General features: G+C 42.1%; 2 protein-coding genes across 3 annotated transcripts in view; one reads left to right on the plus strand and one right to left on the minus strand.

Moving 5' to 3' along the window:
* Positions 1 to 20,603, plus strand: part of CCDC177 (coiled-coil domain containing 177) — a 230,764-nt gene that overhangs the window by 17,700 nt on the left and 192,461 nt on the right. The window lies entirely within an intron of this gene.
* SMOC1 (SPARC related modular calcium binding 1) overlaps positions 1 to 20,603 on the minus strand; it is a 62,731-nt gene that overhangs the window by 5,226 nt on the left and 36,902 nt on the right. Inside the window, exons 6-10 of one of the 2 annotated variants that reach the window (XM_082225770.1) lie at positions 19,679 to 19,768; positions 14,989 to 15,069; positions 4,845 to 5,037; positions 3,689 to 3,771; positions 2,085 to 2,190 (exon numbers count right to left, since the gene is read on the minus strand). In XM_082225770.1, the coding sequence (XP_082081896.1) occupies positions 2,085 to 2,190; positions 3,689 to 3,771; positions 4,845 to 5,037; positions 14,989 to 15,069; positions 19,679 to 19,768 (553 nt within the window). The remainder of the gene's footprint in view (positions 1 to 2,084; positions 2,191 to 3,688; positions 3,772 to 4,844; positions 5,038 to 14,988; positions 15,070 to 19,678; positions 19,769 to 20,603) is intronic. The other variant, XM_082225771.1, reaches the window with a different exon arrangement.

The following is a 20,603-nucleotide window of genomic DNA, read 5'->3' on the forward strand; positions in this document are numbered from 1 at the left end:
CAGAACAGTGGAACCGCTGACCTCACTCAGAAACAAAGCCCACTAATGAACACCACATACTATTCTGTCTCCTGCCAGATTTATCTGAGTTTAACATCAGGGCACTATATTATGCTCCTTAGCAAATGAGGAGGAGGACACAACCAGCACATTGGTTCTTCTCAGCCATGACAAGCAGCATATTACTGCTTCTCAAAATAGTTGTGTTGTTCATTTGCAACACATTTGTGAATCCAAACAAGCACCCATCTCAAACACCCACCTCTCTATAGTCACGAGCAAGGTTTAAAATCACAACCTTACAATCTGCCCCAGTTTGTCACCTCATGCTCTCCCCCAAAGGCTGGCATACAAGCAAAATAGCAAATAAATGCTGTAAAGCTGTGACTTGACTGATACCTTCCATCTGACCATGCCACCCAGTTCCCACAGAAACAAATCAAGATACCTTTGAAGTCGATGGAATCCGTTCCGGAAGTCCATTTGATCCAAAACATTCGAAAACCAAATTGTGACTTCTGAATCGCTGCAGAAAGCTCCTGCAGCCAATCAGAAGCTGCGGAAGCCCCGTCGGACGTTTGGGTTCCAAAAGAACGTTCACAAACTGGGACAATCACTTCCGGGTTTGTGGCATTCGGGAGCCAAAACGTCCGAGTTCCAGGGCGTTCGGGATCCAAGGTACGTACGACTGTAATGTAAACCATGTAAGTAACTGGGAATGTGTGATGGAAGCCTAGCAATCCCTGAAATGCTGAAGGGCTAAAAAAAACCCTCATATTGATCACAACTTCAGAAGCTTTGTCTCAAGCATGTTGTCTCCTATATGCAGAGACAGAGTCTGGTTAGTGACACGCCCTGGGGTGCCTGAGATTGTATTTTATTTTAACAGTAAGTTTCTAGCCCTACTAGAAAGCAGGTTATGAAGGAAAATGCAATCGTTAAATTTCTGGCTGCTCTCTCCTGTCAGTGTTTTCAGTCAATGAGTTGTTTGAACTGAGTTGTTTGCAATGAGAAACCCTGGGATCTTAAAAGAGCTGCTGTTCCCATGCCCCTTTTAGCGTACTTTTCCTGCACTCAGAATGTAGTTTGTCCTTCCTTTTTTCCTAAAAACCAGGATGCAGTTTTCCTCTGGTGAGTTCATCTGAGATCAGGTACTGCTTAAAAGTTATTTTCTGCAAACACTACTTCATGAAAATCAGTTATTGGCATGGCAAGGGCTTTTAAGAAATCACAGATTTTTCTATTTACATTTGCCTAGGTTCTCCAGCAAACTAACTTTGCCTCCTTTATTTTAAAGAGTGCTGCTTACAATGGCACAAAGACTGAAACACAAACTATTGAGGATGCCAAATACTCTCTGCAGTCTTCGTCACCTCTGACTCACTGTATTTGATACAACAAAATTACCTAAATCTGAAAGCAAGCCACTTCTGGCTTAGAAAAGGGTAAGCATACCTCCTCCTACAGAGGTTTTTGGCTCATATTAGTCTTAAATCCAAGGAAAATGTGTTTTTTAAAAAAAATATCATTTGCATTTATATTTGCATTGCATGTTGAACATACCAGCAGACTGCAGAACATCCAGTTCACAGACATTCAACCACTAATACGATTAACAAGGCAGAAATGCCAAATTAAGATATCCTTTACAAAAGCCATTAAAATTCAGTAAATAAGATATGAAATAACACTCTCAAAAATATCTGCTTCGGAAACTGAAGGTCATATTACTTTGCCCACTGCACTTTTCTAAAATATGATAATGTGCACTGTTACAAAACCAATGGGAAATGCACAAGACTTAGGCAGACTGATTCATAGATGCATATTCATTGCAAAATTCGGAGAAGGGTGAATTTCAAAGAACGGCTGTTTCTCGGTTTGCATATTGTTTCAAAAACGACAAATCGGGTACATACACCTTCAAATGCAAACTGAATCAAATTCTTCCCCATCCCTACTTATGACCGAGTCCAGAACCTGAATTTCCCTAGTGTATTATTCAAATGAAATAGTCTCCTTTAAGACCAGATACATCTTTGGTTCTCCTGTTTCAGTTCAACTTGAATGCCTCCCAAACTCACCTTCCGCCTCCAGCAGGTGCTGCTGAGTTAATGGCCTGTACCATGTCTGTGGTGAGAGCATCCAGTAAACTTGTAATAAATTCTACTTTCTTCCCTTCTGGGCAGCCTGCAAAGGGAATACAAGCTTCCTTTGAACAAATAGTATTCAGAACAGGTTCTTCTTCTTCCCAAGGCCATGTCTATGCTGTATGGAGTTGTCAAATTTTGTCTGGGTGCAGTTCTAATGACTGCTGTGTCTTGCATTTTTGCAGGCAGCCTAAATCACACCTGCCCACCCACCCCCTTCCAAATGTGACCCACATTTTAGTTTTCTGTCATATATGCATTCTATGGTGCTGCTCCCATAGTCAGCAAGGCAAAGATGGAAGAATGGTTGAACAAATGCATACAGCAAGTTCTGCATAGAAATCAGTGTAAATGAGCAAACAAAAAGTCCTCCCGACACAATAGGAAATGCAGCAAAGGGAAAAGGTAAAGGAGGCGATGAGGACACAGGAACTCAAGCACACATACTCACCAAGATAGCAATATCAGAGATTAACGTGGATTTCAGTTCACATGGATGTTTTAAATCACAGTGTGGATGTTTGTTTACTTTCATTTAAAATACAGTAGCACAACTGGATCCACACAAATACAGTTTCTGGTGATGTGGAAATCCATAAAGGATTAAAATGCAAGGTTCAGATTTAAAAATAAATATCACCAGATGCTACAAGATTTAAAAATAATTAAAATTACCTCCAGCAGCTCATAAATCATCAGTAAACTAGTATAAAAAACTAGTAGCCACACATGTGCAGAAGGGCATGTTTGAGTAACCAGCCAGCCACATTCTTCTGGCCTCCACCATTTTTGTACCAAAGTTTGTAGAAGAATTACTCTGAGGAACATGGAGCCCAACAGAAATGATGGGAAGTAAGTGGAAAGCCAGGGGTGGAGTAGGATTACTTCCCACATTCAAAGCATATATTTATTTCAGACTTTACATGGAGGGGTAATTTCTTCTCTTAGCTTTTCATGGATTTGTTTTTTTGGTCTTATTCTTATTCTGGTTGTTTCAAATGGTTTCTAATACGCCTTGTGAACTACTATAATTACTGCTCATTTGATATATTGCAAGCCACTTTGGGAGACAGTGGCATACAAATAAGCATACGATGATGAAATTTCCTACCATTATCTTCAGGGAGTGTAGCAATATTTAATGAAGGATGAGCACAGATAAAAACCCAAGACAAAGCTCAACTCAGAGGTCCACTTGCTAACTGTCCTAGAGCACTCTGAGCCATCTGACTAAACATTAGGAAGAACTTTCTGACAGCAATAGCTGTTTGACAGTCGAGTGGACCACCTTGGAAGGTGGCGGACTCTCCTTCATTGCAGGTTTTTAAGAAGAGGTTCTCTCTTAGGTTATCTGTCTGGAATTCTTTAGCTGTGAATCCTGCATTGCACTGGGCTGAACCAGATGGCCCTTTGGGTCCTTTCCATCGCTACAGATCTGTGATTTGATAATTCTCATTATCTTATTTATCTTAGCTTTTAATGCTGCCATAAGCAAGTGAGGTGGGAGTAGAAGAAACAGAATTCTTCTCCACTCTGACCTGGAAGTTCTCTGTCTTTGAAAGGGTCATCCGTTTCTGGGCTCTTCGATCTGGCGTCACTTTCACACACGGGGGTCTCGTATCTAGGTGCCAAAGAGATATAAAAAGAATACGTCCTTAAGGGATGGACTTCAGGAGTTCTCCCACTCTTTGCCCCACCCCGTGAACAAGTGTTAGCTGGAGCAGCGCAAGAGGCAGGTGTGAACGTTGTGCCCATGGCATTTATTTGCCGACTTTATATACCTGGAGCTAGTGGAAGAGAATGGATCAGAGAAACTGGACACAGGAGTATTGGGGCGGGGGAGGTAGAAAGAGCAAAATAATGGGACTGGTTGTTGCAAGAACAGGATTCTCTCCTTTGGGCTTAATGCTGCTCATCTTGACCTCCCACCCCACTCCCAGGGCCAGTCCTGGAAAGTCCAAAGGATGTAAGGAGATCACTTAGCAGACATGGCACACTGTCTTGTGGGGACTCCCCAAAACCACCCCACAACTCTCCCAGAAACCTGAGCAAACCAGAATTCAGAACTAAACAGACCTGTCTCACGCATGCCTTTTTTGTTGGCTTGTTTTTACACTTAAGGCATTGGTAACATATTAATATTTTTGTGTCTATAGTATTTGCACTAGCTCATCATCACACTGTTTTCTCTGCCTGTTTCCCAAGGTTCTACAGGAACAGGTGGGGACAGGTTGCCCTGAAGGAACAAGTGCAATGACTGTGGGAGAGAGAGGCAAGTGAGGACAGGTTAACATATCAAGGGAGGGAGCAGCAAAGAAAATGAGGAGCTTTAATAAAATATGCAGAATCATATTAAAATGCCTTTGTCTTAGTTTTCCATCTGTCTGGGGTTTAAGCCAGTTTAATGTGCAGAAAAGAAATGCACCAGCATTTCTGACATAGAAAATATCATTTAATTTTAAATTTGCCTCTCTTTGACATTGAATATGCCATGACCATGGCTTTCCTCTAGGAGAAATGGCAATAAATCCTCTGTCCTCTGGGTCCAACTATGCTATTCACTAACAAGAATGCAGATGAGAAAGAAAGTGTATATTGAGTGTACGTCCTGAACCCTAAAGTGGTGGCTCCTTGACCCCCAGGCCACAGTTTATTTTATTTTCTAACATGTAATTCAAAAGGAGGTATTCTTACCGGGTGGAAGTACCAGGCAGAGGTCGGCCAGTGTCTACCAGAACACACCAGCAATATCCTGTGGACTGGTGACACTGCACTGGCTTGTACAGTCCTCCAGGGGCACATTCAGGGATAACAATCCCCTCACGAGGGTTCTGCCTGGCCTCTTCAAGAGCACTTTGCCTCTCGTGGTCACATGAGTTAACTTTCTCTGGAAAAGAAAAGAAAGGGAGGGTCACTATCCAGGGCATATGATGAAGCCCCACCTCCTGTTCCCACCTTGGTAATTTAGGAAACCCCATAAATAAAGGAATTAAGCCCTATTTACCTTATTCAAACATGACTTGCAATATGATCCTACAGCCAGAGGCCTAAGATGCTGTCACAAAAGTCACCACTGTGGTTCAGGTTTTTACGAGACATTACTTTGCCAGATAATCTTTAGCCAGTGATCAGGTTTGTGTGGGGTTTTTGTTTTGTTTTGTTTTTTAGTGCTTGATAGTTAAGGGAGATAAGGGAGATAAGGGACGTTGGTGGCGCTGTGGGTAAACCACAGAGCCTTGGACCTGCCGTTCATAAGGTCGGCGGTTCGAATCCCTGTGACGGGGTGAGCTTCCGCTGCTCAGTCCCTGCTCCTGCCAACCTAGCAGTTTGAAAGCATGTCAAAGTGCAAGTAGATAAATAGGTACTGCTCCGGCGGGAAGGTAAACGGCGTTTCCGTGCGCTGCTCTGGTTCGCCAGAAGCGGCTTAGTCATGCTGGCCACATGACCCGGAAGCTGTACGCCGGCTCCCTCGGCCAATAAAGCGAGATGAGCGCCGCAACCCCAGAGTCGGCCACAACTGGACCTAATGGTCAGGGGCCACTTTACCTTTACCTTTACTTAAGGGAGATAAGATACCAACAGCTGCAGTTGCTAGTACATCTCTCAATCCAGCAGTTTTAACCTGTGTTCCATGGAATGTTGCAGTTCCTGAGAATCTTATCAAGAGGTCCTCCCTTAAGCTTTTTCACCATTCTTGCTGGTGGAACACACAGCCATAGGGGAGGAGTGTTGACTATGTTCAAAGGTACAGCCAGTTTCCAGACACTACAACATCACAGTTTGACAGTCCTGGCTGATGCTTTGTAAGCGCTCCCAAGAATGCAACCCAGAATCCCACGCAAAATGATTCTGTAAGGCTATGAGCATGCTATCATTTTAAACATCTTCAAAATACATTCTTTAACCCTCGCAGAGTTACGATTCCCAGCCACCCTTAACAAAAGCTTTAGTGCATACACAGCCTAAGACATAGGGATACTATTGGAGATGTGTAGTATAGATTTCTCCATAGATTTTGAAACCACTGCCTAGATTACTGATAGCCAGTGAATGATACTATACTAGAACTCCTCTCTGCCCCAGTGAGCATGGCCAGTTGTCAAGGATGTTGGGAGTGTAGTCCTGCAACATCCAGGGGGCATCAATTTGGCTATCCCTGGCCTAGATGGAGAACCCCATACACACACAAAATAATGTTACCTCAGAAAAATCTCCACAAATGATGCCTTTAAACAACAACTCTGTGTGTGTGTGTGTGTGTGTGTGTGCGCGCGCGCGCGCGCGTGCACATGCACGCAACTTGGCATAACGAGAGCAACTTGATCAGGGTTGCAAAATAAAGTAGAGAGGAGGGGTAATTTTAAAAAATGAACAAAATCTGAAAAGTTAAGTCCTCAGCTGATATTTAAGGGAACTTTGCTTTGCTGACAGGCTTTACTCTTTATTTTAAGGCGACTGTTTCTGTGCTGTATACAAACAGAGGAGTTATTCAGTTAGAGGCCTCTGGGCATCCTCACAAATCAATTACATCACAAGCTGCCAAATTACTCAAGCTCTCTGCCTGACAGAAATTTACACCTTTCCTGTCAAGGTGAGGTGGGTCATTCATTTATTCAGATGCAGGGAAAAGGGAGCCAAATAATCCCCTTCATGGTCTGCTCAAGTTTTCCATTTATTTGTTTTATGCAATGGAAAATGCTCCACTGAAATGAAGGGCATTCCAGACATATTTACATCTTAACTCTGCAAAGTTCTGCAATGCAGGAATTCAAAGCACAATGTTGAGTCCAAGAGTTCACACCAGCATCAGGTGAGGTAGCAAAGCAATCTTGACTACGATCCTTCAAAATATGGAGCATCTGTTCCTGGCTCACAGGAGGGGAACGTGATCTTGTGCTAATGTCCTGCTCATGGGTTTCTCAAAGGAATCTGGTTGGCCACTATGAGAACAAGATGCTGGACTAGATGGGCCCTTGGCCTGATCCATCCAGCAGGTTTTTCTTATGTTCTGAAAGACATACCATGTCCTCAAACTCTGGATAAGCAGATGACTGAAGGAGGAGTGGAGATGGTTGTGATAGACTGGGGAGATTGCAATGGTGTTTTTTTTTATCTATTGAGTGTTGGGGACATGTTGACAGCTTCTCTGTGCTAGATTTTCTATTCTAGCTTCACATGTGAATCCTACTTGAGTTTACTCTTAAACATTTATTGCACAGCTGGGTAATCTGCAGCCTGGGAACCTCTTTTTATGCTACCTGACGTGAGTGGCGCTGTGGGTTAAACCACAGAGCATAGGGCTTGCCGATCAGAAGGTCGGCGGTTCGAATCCCCGTGACGGGGTGAGCTCCCATTTCTTGGTTCCAGCTCCTGCCAACCTAGCAGTTCGAAAGCACGTCAAAGTGCAAGTAGATAAATAGGTACTGCTCCGGCAGGAAGGTCAACGGCGTTTCCGTGCGCTGCTCTGGTTCACCAGAAGCGGCTTAGTCATGCTGGCCACATGACCCAGAAGCTGTACGCCGGCTCCCCCGGCCAATAAAGCGAGATGAGCACCGCAACCCCAGAGTCGGCGACGACTGGACCTAATGGTCAGGGGTCCCTTTACCTTTACCTTTAACACCTCCCCATTTTTGCACCCCATTAGAATTCCTTGCTTCCTCTTTCTCCTTCATTTCCCCCATGTTTTCCCTAGCTTTCAGAAGTGTTTTTCTCCCTGCTCACATGTAGTTCCAGAACAACTGAAAGGGCCATATTTTGATTTTTTTTCCTGCTTAAACGGCTTGGGAGAAAATATGTTTCCCCCACATCTGTCTGAGAAAAAAAATGATACATAAATTCTTTCTTTCCACGGTCCAGACCAGCATTCTCTTTTTAAAAAGAAGTTATAAACACCTGTTTAGGAAAGTGAGTCAATGTCATCAAAAAGAGAAACAGAATGGAAAATAAATCATTCTCTATGTTAAATTAGTGACATAGAACAATGTCCAGCATAATGAATGGGTAGGGGAAGGAGGTGCTGAGTGACAACTTGGCCAAGATAATATAGCTGTGACCATTTTTAAAAGAATAAGACTGTCACATTCTCCAACTTTTGCTGTCATCAGGGAAGCAGGCCAGCAATGCTGCCAACCTACTGCTGCTGCTACAAGAAGCGAAAGAGGGAGGGAGTCCTTTGGGGAGATTAAAATTCTAGATTTCATCTTCCAACAAGAAATGGGAGAAGTGAGGCAAGTGCTAGGAATCTCCTTTCAATCAGGGCTGCTGACCCACAAAACATTTAAGCTATATTTTGGATTAATCCCTTTGACACTCCAAACTAATTTATAAGAGCTCAAGGTAGAGCATAAATAAGTGTGACTTATTTGTGAATGACATTTTTACTGTTAAGATCTTTTGGGGAAATGTGTAATTTCATTTGTAGGCATGGATTTACACAAGTCACCTAGGATCAAACAGTCTGAAGAATACAATCATATTTCCCCATGGGTGCTTTCATGGCAGTGTATGGCACGAAGCCAATGATGCAGCCAACTATTAGAAAGATGGTCCAGTTTTGCCTGGAACAAGAAATGGAAGGACATGGTTCAGAGCAAGTCCATTTTTAAAAAAGTGGTGTCTGGTTTAGCTTTTAAGTTCTCGTTTGTAGAATAAAAGCCATTGCAATTTCACTCTGAACTTAATTCCAAATGAATTTCCTGAAGTCCACAGATCAGTGCAGCAGAATTACTGCATATACTAAGGTAAAGTGTGCATATATTAGTGAAAGGAACACACAAAATGCATTATATAAGGGGGAACTATTTTGCAAAAATGTGTATACAACTGCATACAAAGATGTGTATATTACAAGAAATTCGCACTAAAATCTTGAATTTTTGTGAGGCACTTAAAAAATGCAAATCACTGCAGAAATGTTAGGAACTGAATTTAAGTTTGAAAAAATGAGAAATGAAAATAAACTAAATTGGCTGTTTCATCCTTCCCTAGTACTAAATAGGTTCTCCATAGCAGGTGAAGGGAGAATCAAGTCAACCACCAGAGGCCTTCACCATTCTAAAGCCAACAAAGCTTTTAACAGGATCACTAACAATACCAGCTAAATCCTCCAAACCTATCAGGAATCACCCCAGATTTGTTTTATTATTTTTATTTTTATTATTTATTGAATAATATACCACCCTATACCCAGAGGTCTTGAGAAATGTTACTGTCAACATTAGAGAGGGTGAGGTGGCCCATCTCAACAAGTAGATATGGGGTCATCTTAAATAAACGTACAAATTCCCCTTTATTATTTATGTAGTTTATTATTAAATGTTACCGCCTTGTGTGGCACTGTACAGATTTTCCACCTAAGGCACAAAAATGGCTCGTCTGGCAACAGCGCATTGAGTACAAAATGCTACGGCTGGGACATTGAAAATGGAGATTTGTATCCCCAGATCAAACGCTCAGCAGAGATCGGAGGCTTTATGTTCCTTATGACACAATTTCCCCTTCCCTACCAAAGAAACAAAAAGCCATGCAATACATTCAGTAACTGACAAGTCTTCAGTGTGGGAAAGAGGCATCTCCCTCCAGCCCCCGAAACAAAAGCCTGCAAGTCATGGAAACAGCAGGTAAGGAAAGGGCAAAAACTCCCCTTTCCATTTAGGAGCACAACACCAGCTGAGCAAACATTGGGAGGAGCAGATGCATAAGTGCCTCTCTATCCCCACTCTCTTTATACAAGAACACCTGCACTTCTCATGACATACCATCTAAGGTCGGGTAGCAATCACTGGAGTATTTCCCTTTCGAAAAAGAAATAAGTGAAGACTTCCCCCCCCCTTCCATAACCACAATTTCTAGAACACCAAATGCTTTGTCTTGGGCTTTCTATACCTCTACAAAAAGCACAAGAAGAAAAATTACAGTAAAACACAATACAGTACAATTTTGTTTCTAAATTTTGTTTACAAGTGCTTTTGGTCTCTGAAGTAGCATGATAGATAACCTTTTAGCCTTTACCAGCTAGTGAATTTCACTGTGGTTCTCCTATTTGAAATGCAGAGATACAGAACTATATGGCAAATGTGCAGTATTGGTTCATAAACCATTAGGAGGAGTCAAGATGGAGAATAAACTGATACAGTGGGAAACTCTCCAAAATACACTTAGTAGAACTCGCCTGCAAAGAACGCAGATGGCACCCTTCACTATTCTGAACTCCAGGTGTGTGTCCAGTTTAACTTCAAACCATCTTAAATATAATAACCTGAAATATGTATTTAAAACCTAAATTACAGAGCTTAGCATTAGTCAGGGCTCAGCCCCCAAACCTATTTTACATTCCAGAGCTCAGCTCCACAACATCTGGAATAAGGCCAATGTCTTGGAGAACAGGGACAATGCATTTGTCTCACCACTTGAGTGCAAAATCCACCTATGCCGCATTAAGCAGTTGGTCCCTTACCTTTCCTTTCCTGCCCTGATCTAGCCACAGTGATCCATGTGACAGTCACCTCCAGGCTTAACTACTGTAATTCACTCTATGTGGGGCTGCCCTTGAAACTCTCCCAGAAACTCCAGCGGCTGCAGAATGCTGCAGCAAGGCTCCTCACGGGGTCCCTGCCATGGGAGCATATTCACCCAGTGCTTTACCAGTTGCACTGGCGTCTGGTGGAGTATCGGGTTAGGTTTAAGGTGCTGGTTTTGACCTTTAAAGCCCTTTGTGGCTTAGGGCCCTCATATTTACGGGACTGCCTCTCCTGGTATGCCCTGCAGAGGACCTTAAGGTCCATGAATAATCATAGTTTAGAGGTCCCAGGCCCTAAGGAAGTCAGCTTATCCTCCACCAGGGCCAGGGCCTTCTCAGTGATGACTCCGACCTGGTGGAATGCTCTGTCCCATGAGACCAGGGCCCTGCTGGATTTAACTTTCTTCCGCAGGGCCTGTAAGACAGAGCTATTCAATCTGAACTTAGCCTGATCTCTCATTCCCCTTCCTTCCTTCCTTCCTTCCCTCCCACTCCCCTTTTTATGAAGATTACCCGCTCTGGGATCCCACAGCTAATTCTCTCCTGGTCGTCTTGCTGGCCCAAATAGGACTAACTTAGCCAGCTAGCCCTGGTGATCATCTAATGTTTATTGGATGGATTTTCCCCCTAAATTGATTTTTTTAATTCTGAATTTATTGTTATTCATGTTTTATACTGTATTTTAGGCTGTTTTTTGTTGCATCAATTAAGTGTTTTAAATTTGTTGTTAGCTGCCCTGAGCCCAGTTTTCTGAACCAGTAAGGGCGGGGTATAAATAAAATTTACTATTATTATTACTCACCCACACATATGGAACTAATGGCACGCTTGAGCCCCAGCACCTCTTTTGCAGGCAAGCTAACCAGCGTTTATGGGTGCCTTTCTGTTTTCATTCTAACTCCAGTGGCCAATCCATGGGCTCCCAGTCAAGCACTTTGACATTTTGTTCTAACGTCTCATGACACCTTGCTCCCCGCCACCTTGCTTCTTTTCCTCCCCTTCTCCCTTCCTGCCCCTATGTGACTTTACAGCAGCTGTGGGGAGGTTGCTGTTATGACTTTGTGCTTGGAGTAATTTGTTTTCTTTCTTTGGAGGTAGGGGAGAGACTGAATTCTTTGTGAGTGATTTATCACATGGCCAGCAGGAGCGAACCTCATTTATTTGTCTAGCTGCATATGGTTTTAGCACCTATGATTGCGTGCTGATTATTATATGGTGTTATTTTTCCCAGTTGTATACTTTGCACCTTTTCATAAGGTTAGATTAACTGGTTCCCAGTGGCATGTTATTCATTACTTTGTTTGTTTGCTGGCTGTCTGGAAGGGCTTAGCCTCTTCCATCACTCCTTGCCTTGCTTCAGCCATACTTGCCTCCAGACAAGCCAACTTAAAGCTTAAGTTCACCAAGGATGGACCACCCCACTTCTAATTTAAAATAAAATAAAATGGTTCAAATATATTTTCCCCACCACTGCCAATAAATATTCTAACCACCATTCCAAATTCTGTCAGGCTTCCAGAAATGTGCATTTGGTATTCTAACACTATTGCAATTGCTAGAATGCAGAGCCCTATAGACTAACTTTCTATATTTTAATCCAGGCTTCCTCAACCTCGGCCCTCCAGATGTTTTTGGCCTACAACTCCCATGATCCCTAGCTAGCAAGACCAGTGGTCAGGGATGATGGGAATTGTAGTTTCAAAACATCTGGAGTGCCGAGGTTGGGGAAGCCTGTTTTAATCTCTTTGGGTTAAATAATCTGTATCCTTGTAACAGAATATCCGTTCCTCCTCACCAAATCAAAATCATTCTTGCAAACCTAGTATGTTTAAGCAGCCTTTTATTTTATAATGCTTTATTTACTGCAAAACACTTGGAACATTGGAAAACAGGCAGCAGAAAATAAGTGATGATGCAGAAATTAGAAAAGAGAATTTTCATAATTGGAATCTAATATGTTAGGGATTCCTATACACACATGCACATGCACACACACACACTGATGTTAACAAGCTATAATATTTTCATATTTCAAATCAATATTTGACTAAGAGTTAATTTATACTTTCTGCACATGCACAGCTTTCATGTGAGGTTGTTTTTTAAAATAAATTTGTCACACTACAAAGTGGTTCAAGCCACTTTCTTTAAATTCCTTAAAACATAAAGGCCTCTAAATTCTGCCATCTGCTTTCAAAATGAGGCTGGGTATGTTCTGGGAAATGGCACTATGTGGTCATATCGAACAGTTTCAAGGATCTGTACAGGGGGGAAAGATGGCCACCCCATGGAATAACATGGGAACAGCCATTGTTTCCATATAGCCCCTAGAAACCATGTTACATAAGCAAGTAGCAAATTCAGTTGACTGAGTTTTTCAAATACCTTCAGATGTAAACTGACATTAAAACAAAGTGGTCTTAGGGCTTTAAAAAATGCTTGCTAAATTTCATAATGATAGTCAACCAAATTTATACTGAACTGGTTCACAGATGTCCTATAAAATGCATTTGAAACTTTCTAACGGGTTTCAACTGCTGGTCAATTTGCATCCTATTGTAACCCACTGCAATCAGTGCCACCATTCCCTTGCCTCCCAACTAAAATACTATCATTCAGGTCCCATTTACCGCATTCCTTACATTGCTTGATTGAATCAAGTAACTTTTAAACAATAGAACTATTTGAATTTTTGCTCACATTATAATAGAAAATCTCTATTGAATCTCTATTTAAAGTGCCCAGATTTCTGGGTGCCAAGGCTGGCTTTAAAAAAAAAGACACACATATACAAAACCTGTCTTCAGCTGCTAACCTTAATAGATTACTCATTCTTCCTTTCAAATAACGTCATGTACAGACCACTAGTTGCTGCAAAGTATTTACTTGACTGCTACTGCTAGCTTTCCCAGAGCTGTTTATAGTTCCATTTATCCACTCATTACATCATCCTGTGGTTTTCTTGAAAGGTTGACAGTGTAGGCTGGCTGCACGGCTGGAATCCCTCTTTACCCCAAACTTAAAAACGTTGTGGTACAAAGGGTTTTGAGAAAAGCCCATACCTTGCAGTGAAGGGGCTACCCCACAGTCCCTCTCTGAAAATTTGTCTTCTCTGTTTGATCCGTTAGCAAGGAAAACCACCAACTTTTCAGGCACTGCCTTCAAACTCCTCTAGTAATGAACGAGTAGCACCAGCAATTTACTAATGTGCTCTAGGGAAGTTAACAGACTAGCCTAGCATAAGAAGGAAGGTGTCCCCGGTTAGTGATTAGACTTAGGCCCCAAATATCTGAACGGTGGCCTCCTTGCCTGCAGACCCTCTCAGGGACTCAGACTGGTAGCATGGGCCTGATTGGTAATTCCACTACCCTCAGAAGTTTGGTGGTGGAGCTCCAGGAAACAGCATCAGTTTTGGTGGCAGATCCTAAACTGAAGAATTCCCTCCACACAGAGGTGCATCTGGTACCTTTATTATGTAGCTTCCACCTCATGCTGAAAACACACTTCATTACAGTGGTATCTCGGGTTACATACGCTTCAGGTTACAGACTCCGCTAACCCAGAAATATTATCTCTCAAGTTAAGAACTTTGCTTCAGGATGAGAAAAGAAATCGTGCGGCGGCGGCGCAGCAGAAGCAGCAGGAGGCCCCAATAGCTAAAGTGGTGCTTCAGGTTAAGAGCAGACCTCCACTTCTTAACCCGAGGTACCACTGTACCTGGCATTACACAAACACACACAACCTCCTTTAATTGGTTTTGAATTGATTTTAATATTTTTTATAATTGCTGTAACCTGAGACCTTATGGTGAAGAGTAAGAATATGAAATAGTAATCAGAAAGGTATTTTTAATACAGTCCATTGCTCCTTATCCAAGGTAACCTGTAAAATATATCCACTTTTCAGCTTTTCATTCTGAATTCAGCCTTTAGAACTGTGAGTTTCTCCTAGTCTCAGATTATACAACCAGAATCAGGAGTCAAGGCAGGTAAACATTCTGAGAGATTAAACATCACCATGTCAGATAATGGAAGGAAAATTGAGGAGTAGGGCTTCATTTTGTGCAGAATATATTTATTTTAGCTAAGCCCAGTCAACTGCCCATCACAATGTGCCCAGAATGCCTTTCTGATTGCATGTAAAAAGAACTTCTAAACAGTCAGACCAAAAAGCTATCACCTAGGATAATTATTAACAGTGGAAAAATCTTTGGAAAGATATCCGGGGGAGGAAACTCTCATCAATTTCATTAATAAAACTACGGGCGGGATGGAATTAGCCTCCATCTGCAACATGGGAAGGAAGATAAGTAAGCATTACCTGAATTTTTCATACTAGAACTGTTCAGTTTGGAATCTTTGATGACCAAATGCTTTATCCAAAGGGTGGGAGCTGTGATCTCTGGAAAACAAGAACAGATGCCTTTTAGTATATATGTGTGTGTTTGTGTGTGATATATGTGTGTGTAACTAATGTATTAAACAGTGTTATGGTGCTGAAAAGTAAGCTGCTGAGCTAAGTTCAAGGCTGGGACCTGGATACCTAAAATATTATCCCCTACATGCTCAGCTTGATCACTGCATTCTGCAGGAGAGGGCAGCAATTAAGTTGATTAAGTCCTGTATATTATCAACCTTAAGAAGACATCAAATTTAAATATTCTGAAAAAATGTAAGATAAAATAATAATAATTTTTTAAAAGATGAAGAAGAAAAGCTACTTTTCACTGTGCAGGATTCAGCTACCTTGCCCAGCACATCTGCACAAAGCTCTTACAGTGGCAGCCCCTCACTGGGAGTCAATTCCAGAGGGCTTCCCCACACCCCAAACATCAAAAGGTTTAGGGGGTGAAGGGTTGCTGCTGCTTCAGCTGTGGAGCTAGATGTCCTCTTCCATAAGTGGGACACAGCAGGCACTGCTTTGGATCCCAGAAAAATGACGTCTTTAAAATTTTCCTTCTCATTTTCTATGCCACATAATTTGTTACTTTCAGAAAATAAAATGAATTTGTTGTTTTCTTACAGACTAGGCGCAGGGGTGTCAAACTCAAATTCATCGGGGGCCGCATCAGCAGTTTGGTCACCCTCAAAGGGCCAGTTGTATCTGTAGGACTATGTGTCCACTCTTTATTATCATAAATTATTGTGGAGGTTTCCTGTGTAGAACGGCCGGTGCCGCTAGAGGGCAGACGTTCTCTGGCTTGTAGGCTGCCGCGCATGCGCTGAAGAGGCAGCTTTCTTGTGTAAAAAAAAAACAACAACCGAGAATAAAAGGTGAAGGCTGGTGGCGGCTACACGGGCCACATGACGAGGTCTGGAGGGCCGGATTCGGCCCGCGGGCCTTGTGTTTGACACCCGTGGACTAGGGGCTCCAAGCTTTAATCAATTTATCTGGTAGATTGAATTAGATTAAGAGCTTTAATCAGACAACCATGACAGCAGGCCAAGCAAGAGGACTTCAGAAGGGCACAGGGCTACCTCAGGTGCCATCAGCCAGGTGAGGAGCAGAGGGCCTTTTCAGCAGTGACATCCCACTTACTGAAAACCTTCCTTGGAGTGGCTCACCTGGCACCTACCTGTAAGTTCTTCTAGAATCAGGTAAAGAGCTTCTTAAGATCTCAGGCCTGTTAAAATGTGCTGTGGCTTTTAAAATCCATTTTAGCTCATACGTTTGCTCTCCACTTTTCGTTTTCATTCTGCATCATATTTTATGATATGACTGTTTTTAAGTTGTAAGCTGCCCTGAGAACTTTTATTATAGTGGTACCTCGGGTTACAGACGCCTCAGGCTACAGACTCCGCTAACCCAGAAATAGTACCTTGGGTTAAGAACTTTGCTTCAGGATGAGAACAGAAATCATGTGGCAGTGGGAGGCCCCATTAGCTAAAGTGGAACCTCAGGTTAAGAACAGACCTCCAGAACGAATTAAGTTCTTAACCTGAGGTACCACTGTATAGGGTGGCCTATAAATATATAAACTCTAAATAATAAAAACAGCACTGCCATGATTTGTGCAAATAAAAAAATTCCTTCCAGTAGCACCTTAAAGACCAACTAAGTTAGTTCTTGGTATGAGCTTTCGTGTGCATGCACACTTCTTCAGATATACTGAAACAGAAGTTGCCAGATCCTTCTATATAGTGAGAAGGTGGGGAGGGGTATTACTCAGAAGGGTGGTGGGAATTTTTTATTTTGACTATGGCAGACCAACACGGCTACCTATCTGTAACTGGAACCATGATTTGTGCAATCACAGCAGCTGTTTTCCAAGTTGCTGTGTTGGGACACTGCTTGAAGCAGTGGAAAAATATGGAAATTGAAGGCCCAATCCTGCTGTTATACACCAATGAGTTTTAGAAAACCTCAGTGCCCATTTCCACACACCTTGTGTTTGAGTCACTGGTGTTCTTCCAATACCATGTGACTAAGTGGTACAAGCAGTCTCAGGAAATTAATGAGGCGGGAAAGCAGGAACCTCTATAAGGGCCCTGTATAAAGTGTTATATAACTATTTATAAATAAATAAAAGTCAAAAGTATTCTGACAATTTCCAGAGGCGTAACCATGTTACTCTCTCGTAACAAAAATCTTGCAGCATCTTAAAGACTAACAAATTACTGACTGAACAGCAAAACAAAGGGTGCAAAAAATACAGTGCGTACAAAACAAAAACAAAAAATAGACAAAGTTGTGTAAGAGAAACAAAAACCTCCTTTACATTTTTAAAAAAGGAAAGTTTGAAAGCTACAGTTTATTTTTGGGGTTAGAGAAATGGATTAGAAGTAGAAAATGCTTGGGTTTTTTCATTTGCAGAGTGAGGAAAAAACATTAAAGGAAAGGGGAGATTTCTTATTAAAACCAGAGTAGTCAGTTGTATATATTGATTTGTTTCACAACATCAAGACTCCAGTCTGTGAAACCAGGAACAAGGCACTTGATCTCAGTTTTTCAAGTGTTTGGGAGTTTAGAAGGTGTTCAAGTTCCAATAACCTGATTTTCAAAGATGTAGTTAATAAAGGTAAAGGTAAAGGTACCCCTGCCCGAACGGGCCAGTCTTGACAGACTGTGGGGTTTGTGCGCCCATCTCACATTTATTGGCCGGGGGCCAGCGCTGTCCGGGGACACTTCCGGGTCACGTGGCCAGCGTGACATCGCTGCTCTGGCAAGCCAGAGCCGCACACGGAACGCCGTTTACCTTCCCGCTGGTAAGCGGTACCTATTTATCTACTTGCACCCGGGGGTGCTTTCGAACTGCTAGGTGGGCAGGCGCTGGGACCGAACAGCGGGAGCGCACCCCGCCGCGGGGATTCGAACCGCCGACCTTTCGATCGGCAAGCCCTAGGCGTTGAGGCTTTAGCCCACAGCGCCACCCGCGTCCCTATATGTAGTTAATAATGGTAGCACAAATCTATGATACCGCAGAACTACTTCAGTTCAGGAATTTTGCCTATTAATTCTCTTTTTCTGTGTGTTCACAAAACAAGAACAGCATGTTTTTGCAGAACCAGTCACCATTTTAGTGCAACTAAAATTCTCAACCCATATATTACAACATATTTTTTTAAAAAATTAAAATGCAGGCTTTCAGAGATTTCTAAAGAACTGAACCCCAAACCAACATACTGGGTGTAGAAAGTGAGGTTCTCATTTTATATGCAAAGCAGAACAGGTATAGTGAGAGAAAATGCTGCACAGTCCATAGAACATGTAGCTCAGAAGAAGAAGAGTCCTAATCAGCACCTAAGCAACTAAAAGGCTCTCTCAAGTAATTCTGTAAAACACAGGAGGGATAACGAAATTGGCAGCTTTGCTTTTGTTCAGTACGGATACTAACAACTCTTTTTCATCAATATGGGGAGCAATTGCAAATCAATTTGAAAAGTCACTTTACAGCACAGTACTATGTATGTCTACTCAGACGTCTGTCTCACTGAGTTCAATAGGACTTATTCCCAGGTAAGTGGGTATAAGATTGCCCCTTAGTCCCATAATGGATGTAATTCCACATATCATATAATAATAAATTGTTATTTATACCCCGCCCTTCCTGGTTCAGGAAACCAGGCTCAGGGCGGCTAACAACAAATTTAAAACACTTAATTGATGCTACAAAAAACAGCATAAAATATGGTATAAAGCGTAAATAACAATAAAATCAAAAATCAATTTAGGGGAAAAATCCATCCAATAAACATTAGTTGATCACCAGGGCTAGCTAGCTAAATTAGTCCCACTTGGGCCAGCGAAGAGACCAGGGGAGAACCAGCTGTGGGATCCCAGAGCGGGTAATCTTCACAAAAAGGGGAGGGGGAGGGAAGGAAGGGAAACAAAAGATCAGGCCAGGTTCAAATTGAAAGCTAGGCAGAATAGTTCTGTCTTACAGGCCCTGCAAAAGGAAGTTAAATCCTGCAGGGCCCTGGTCTCATGGGACAGAGCATTCCACCAGGTCAAAGCCATCACTGAGAAGGCCCTGGCCCTGGTGGAGGATAATCTAACTTCCTGGGACCTCTAAACTATAATTATTCATGGACCTTAAGGTCCTCTGCGGAGCATACCAGGAGAGGTATGAGATATAGAGATATCTCAACAAATGAAGTGAAAGATCTGATAATGTTTTCCTATTTTGTATTTACCAGTAGCCTTGTTTCCAAGTTGTCCACCGCCTATATTTCAAGTGGCCTATTTTTCTTAAACATGGCATCACATGCAGGAAGTGGTAGACCTTCCAAATATTTCCTCTTATCTTTTGTTGCTGTTGTTACTGAGAGGTGTAAACTAATTCTATTGTCACATCGTGATTACAGAAATGGATAGTCACAGATATGGCAGTGAACCCAGCTGACACTGGCATTTGTTCTAAGCAACCCAATATCCAGGGAGAGTTTTGCAAAAAAATTAACACCCAAATCAAATATATTGTGTGATGTGGCGGTAGGCATTTTCCTTATGGGATAACAAAATACTAGGTTGACACGTATTACGTGAGAATAAATGTCTCTGAAGTTCTTACCTTCTCCATCAAAAACAGGCTGGGTCTCCATGGTGGGTGTTGGTTTCGAACCATCATCTGAATTGAGAGTTAAAAAGAATCGAAAAGAAACTACCATTATTGAGGTAAATACTATCTACTCTCCAGTATTGTTGAATGATTGGGATTTTTACATGGCCCGGCCAAGTCCATCAGAGAGAAAATCACAAGAATGAGAACACAAAAGGCAACGTACTTTAAGGAGTTTGCTTAAAGAATAACATAGCAGAGAATTATTAAAATCATTTTCAGAATGGTCATTCTTTGTCATCCCTCATATTCATTGCATTGACCAAAACCAAAGAACGTTCTCCTTTTCGGTATATTGTGGAAGGCTGAGTGGCAAGAATGGCCGTCGTTTGGATCAGATGGGCTTAGTTTATTCACTGTGGCCCTAGTTACCTATTCTTTATATGGCGGTTCCCTGCTTCTTGGATGTGGTGATCACACTAACATGTGGCACAAATCACAACTTGAAGGCTTGGGAGCATGAGATGTCACGATGGGCTAGTATATGAGCAGGTGAAGTAGCACCTCACTGTGCCAAAAGGTTAATTCATAGAAGCCTGTCAGCACAAGGCCACCATGTTAAGTAATGGAGATGAAAACTAGGCCTAGGATTCTGTTTGCTAAGATGGCTGGCCTTCCAAATATATTTCATCTTTATACTTTTCATGATTGTTGAAATATCTTGTTTTCTGAATCTTATCAGCATGGAATCTGGCATCACAATTTGCTGCACAGAACTTAGGCTGCAATCACTAGTATGCCATATTATTTCTTAATGCTTACATTGGCAAATCACCAATACCAACATAGCTAAAAAAGAAGAGTGTCTAGAAGAAATGTGTTCTTATTGGCCTCCCTTGTTCTGAAATTCTCCAAGTGCAAAGATAACAATGAAACA

The sequence above is a fragment of the Podarcis vaucheri genome (genome assembly GCF_965113315.1).
Source record: "Podarcis vaucheri genome assembly, chromosome: 1".
NCBI classification, from domain to species: domain Eukaryota; kingdom Metazoa; phylum Chordata; class Lepidosauria; order Squamata; family Lacertidae; genus Podarcis; species Podarcis vaucheri.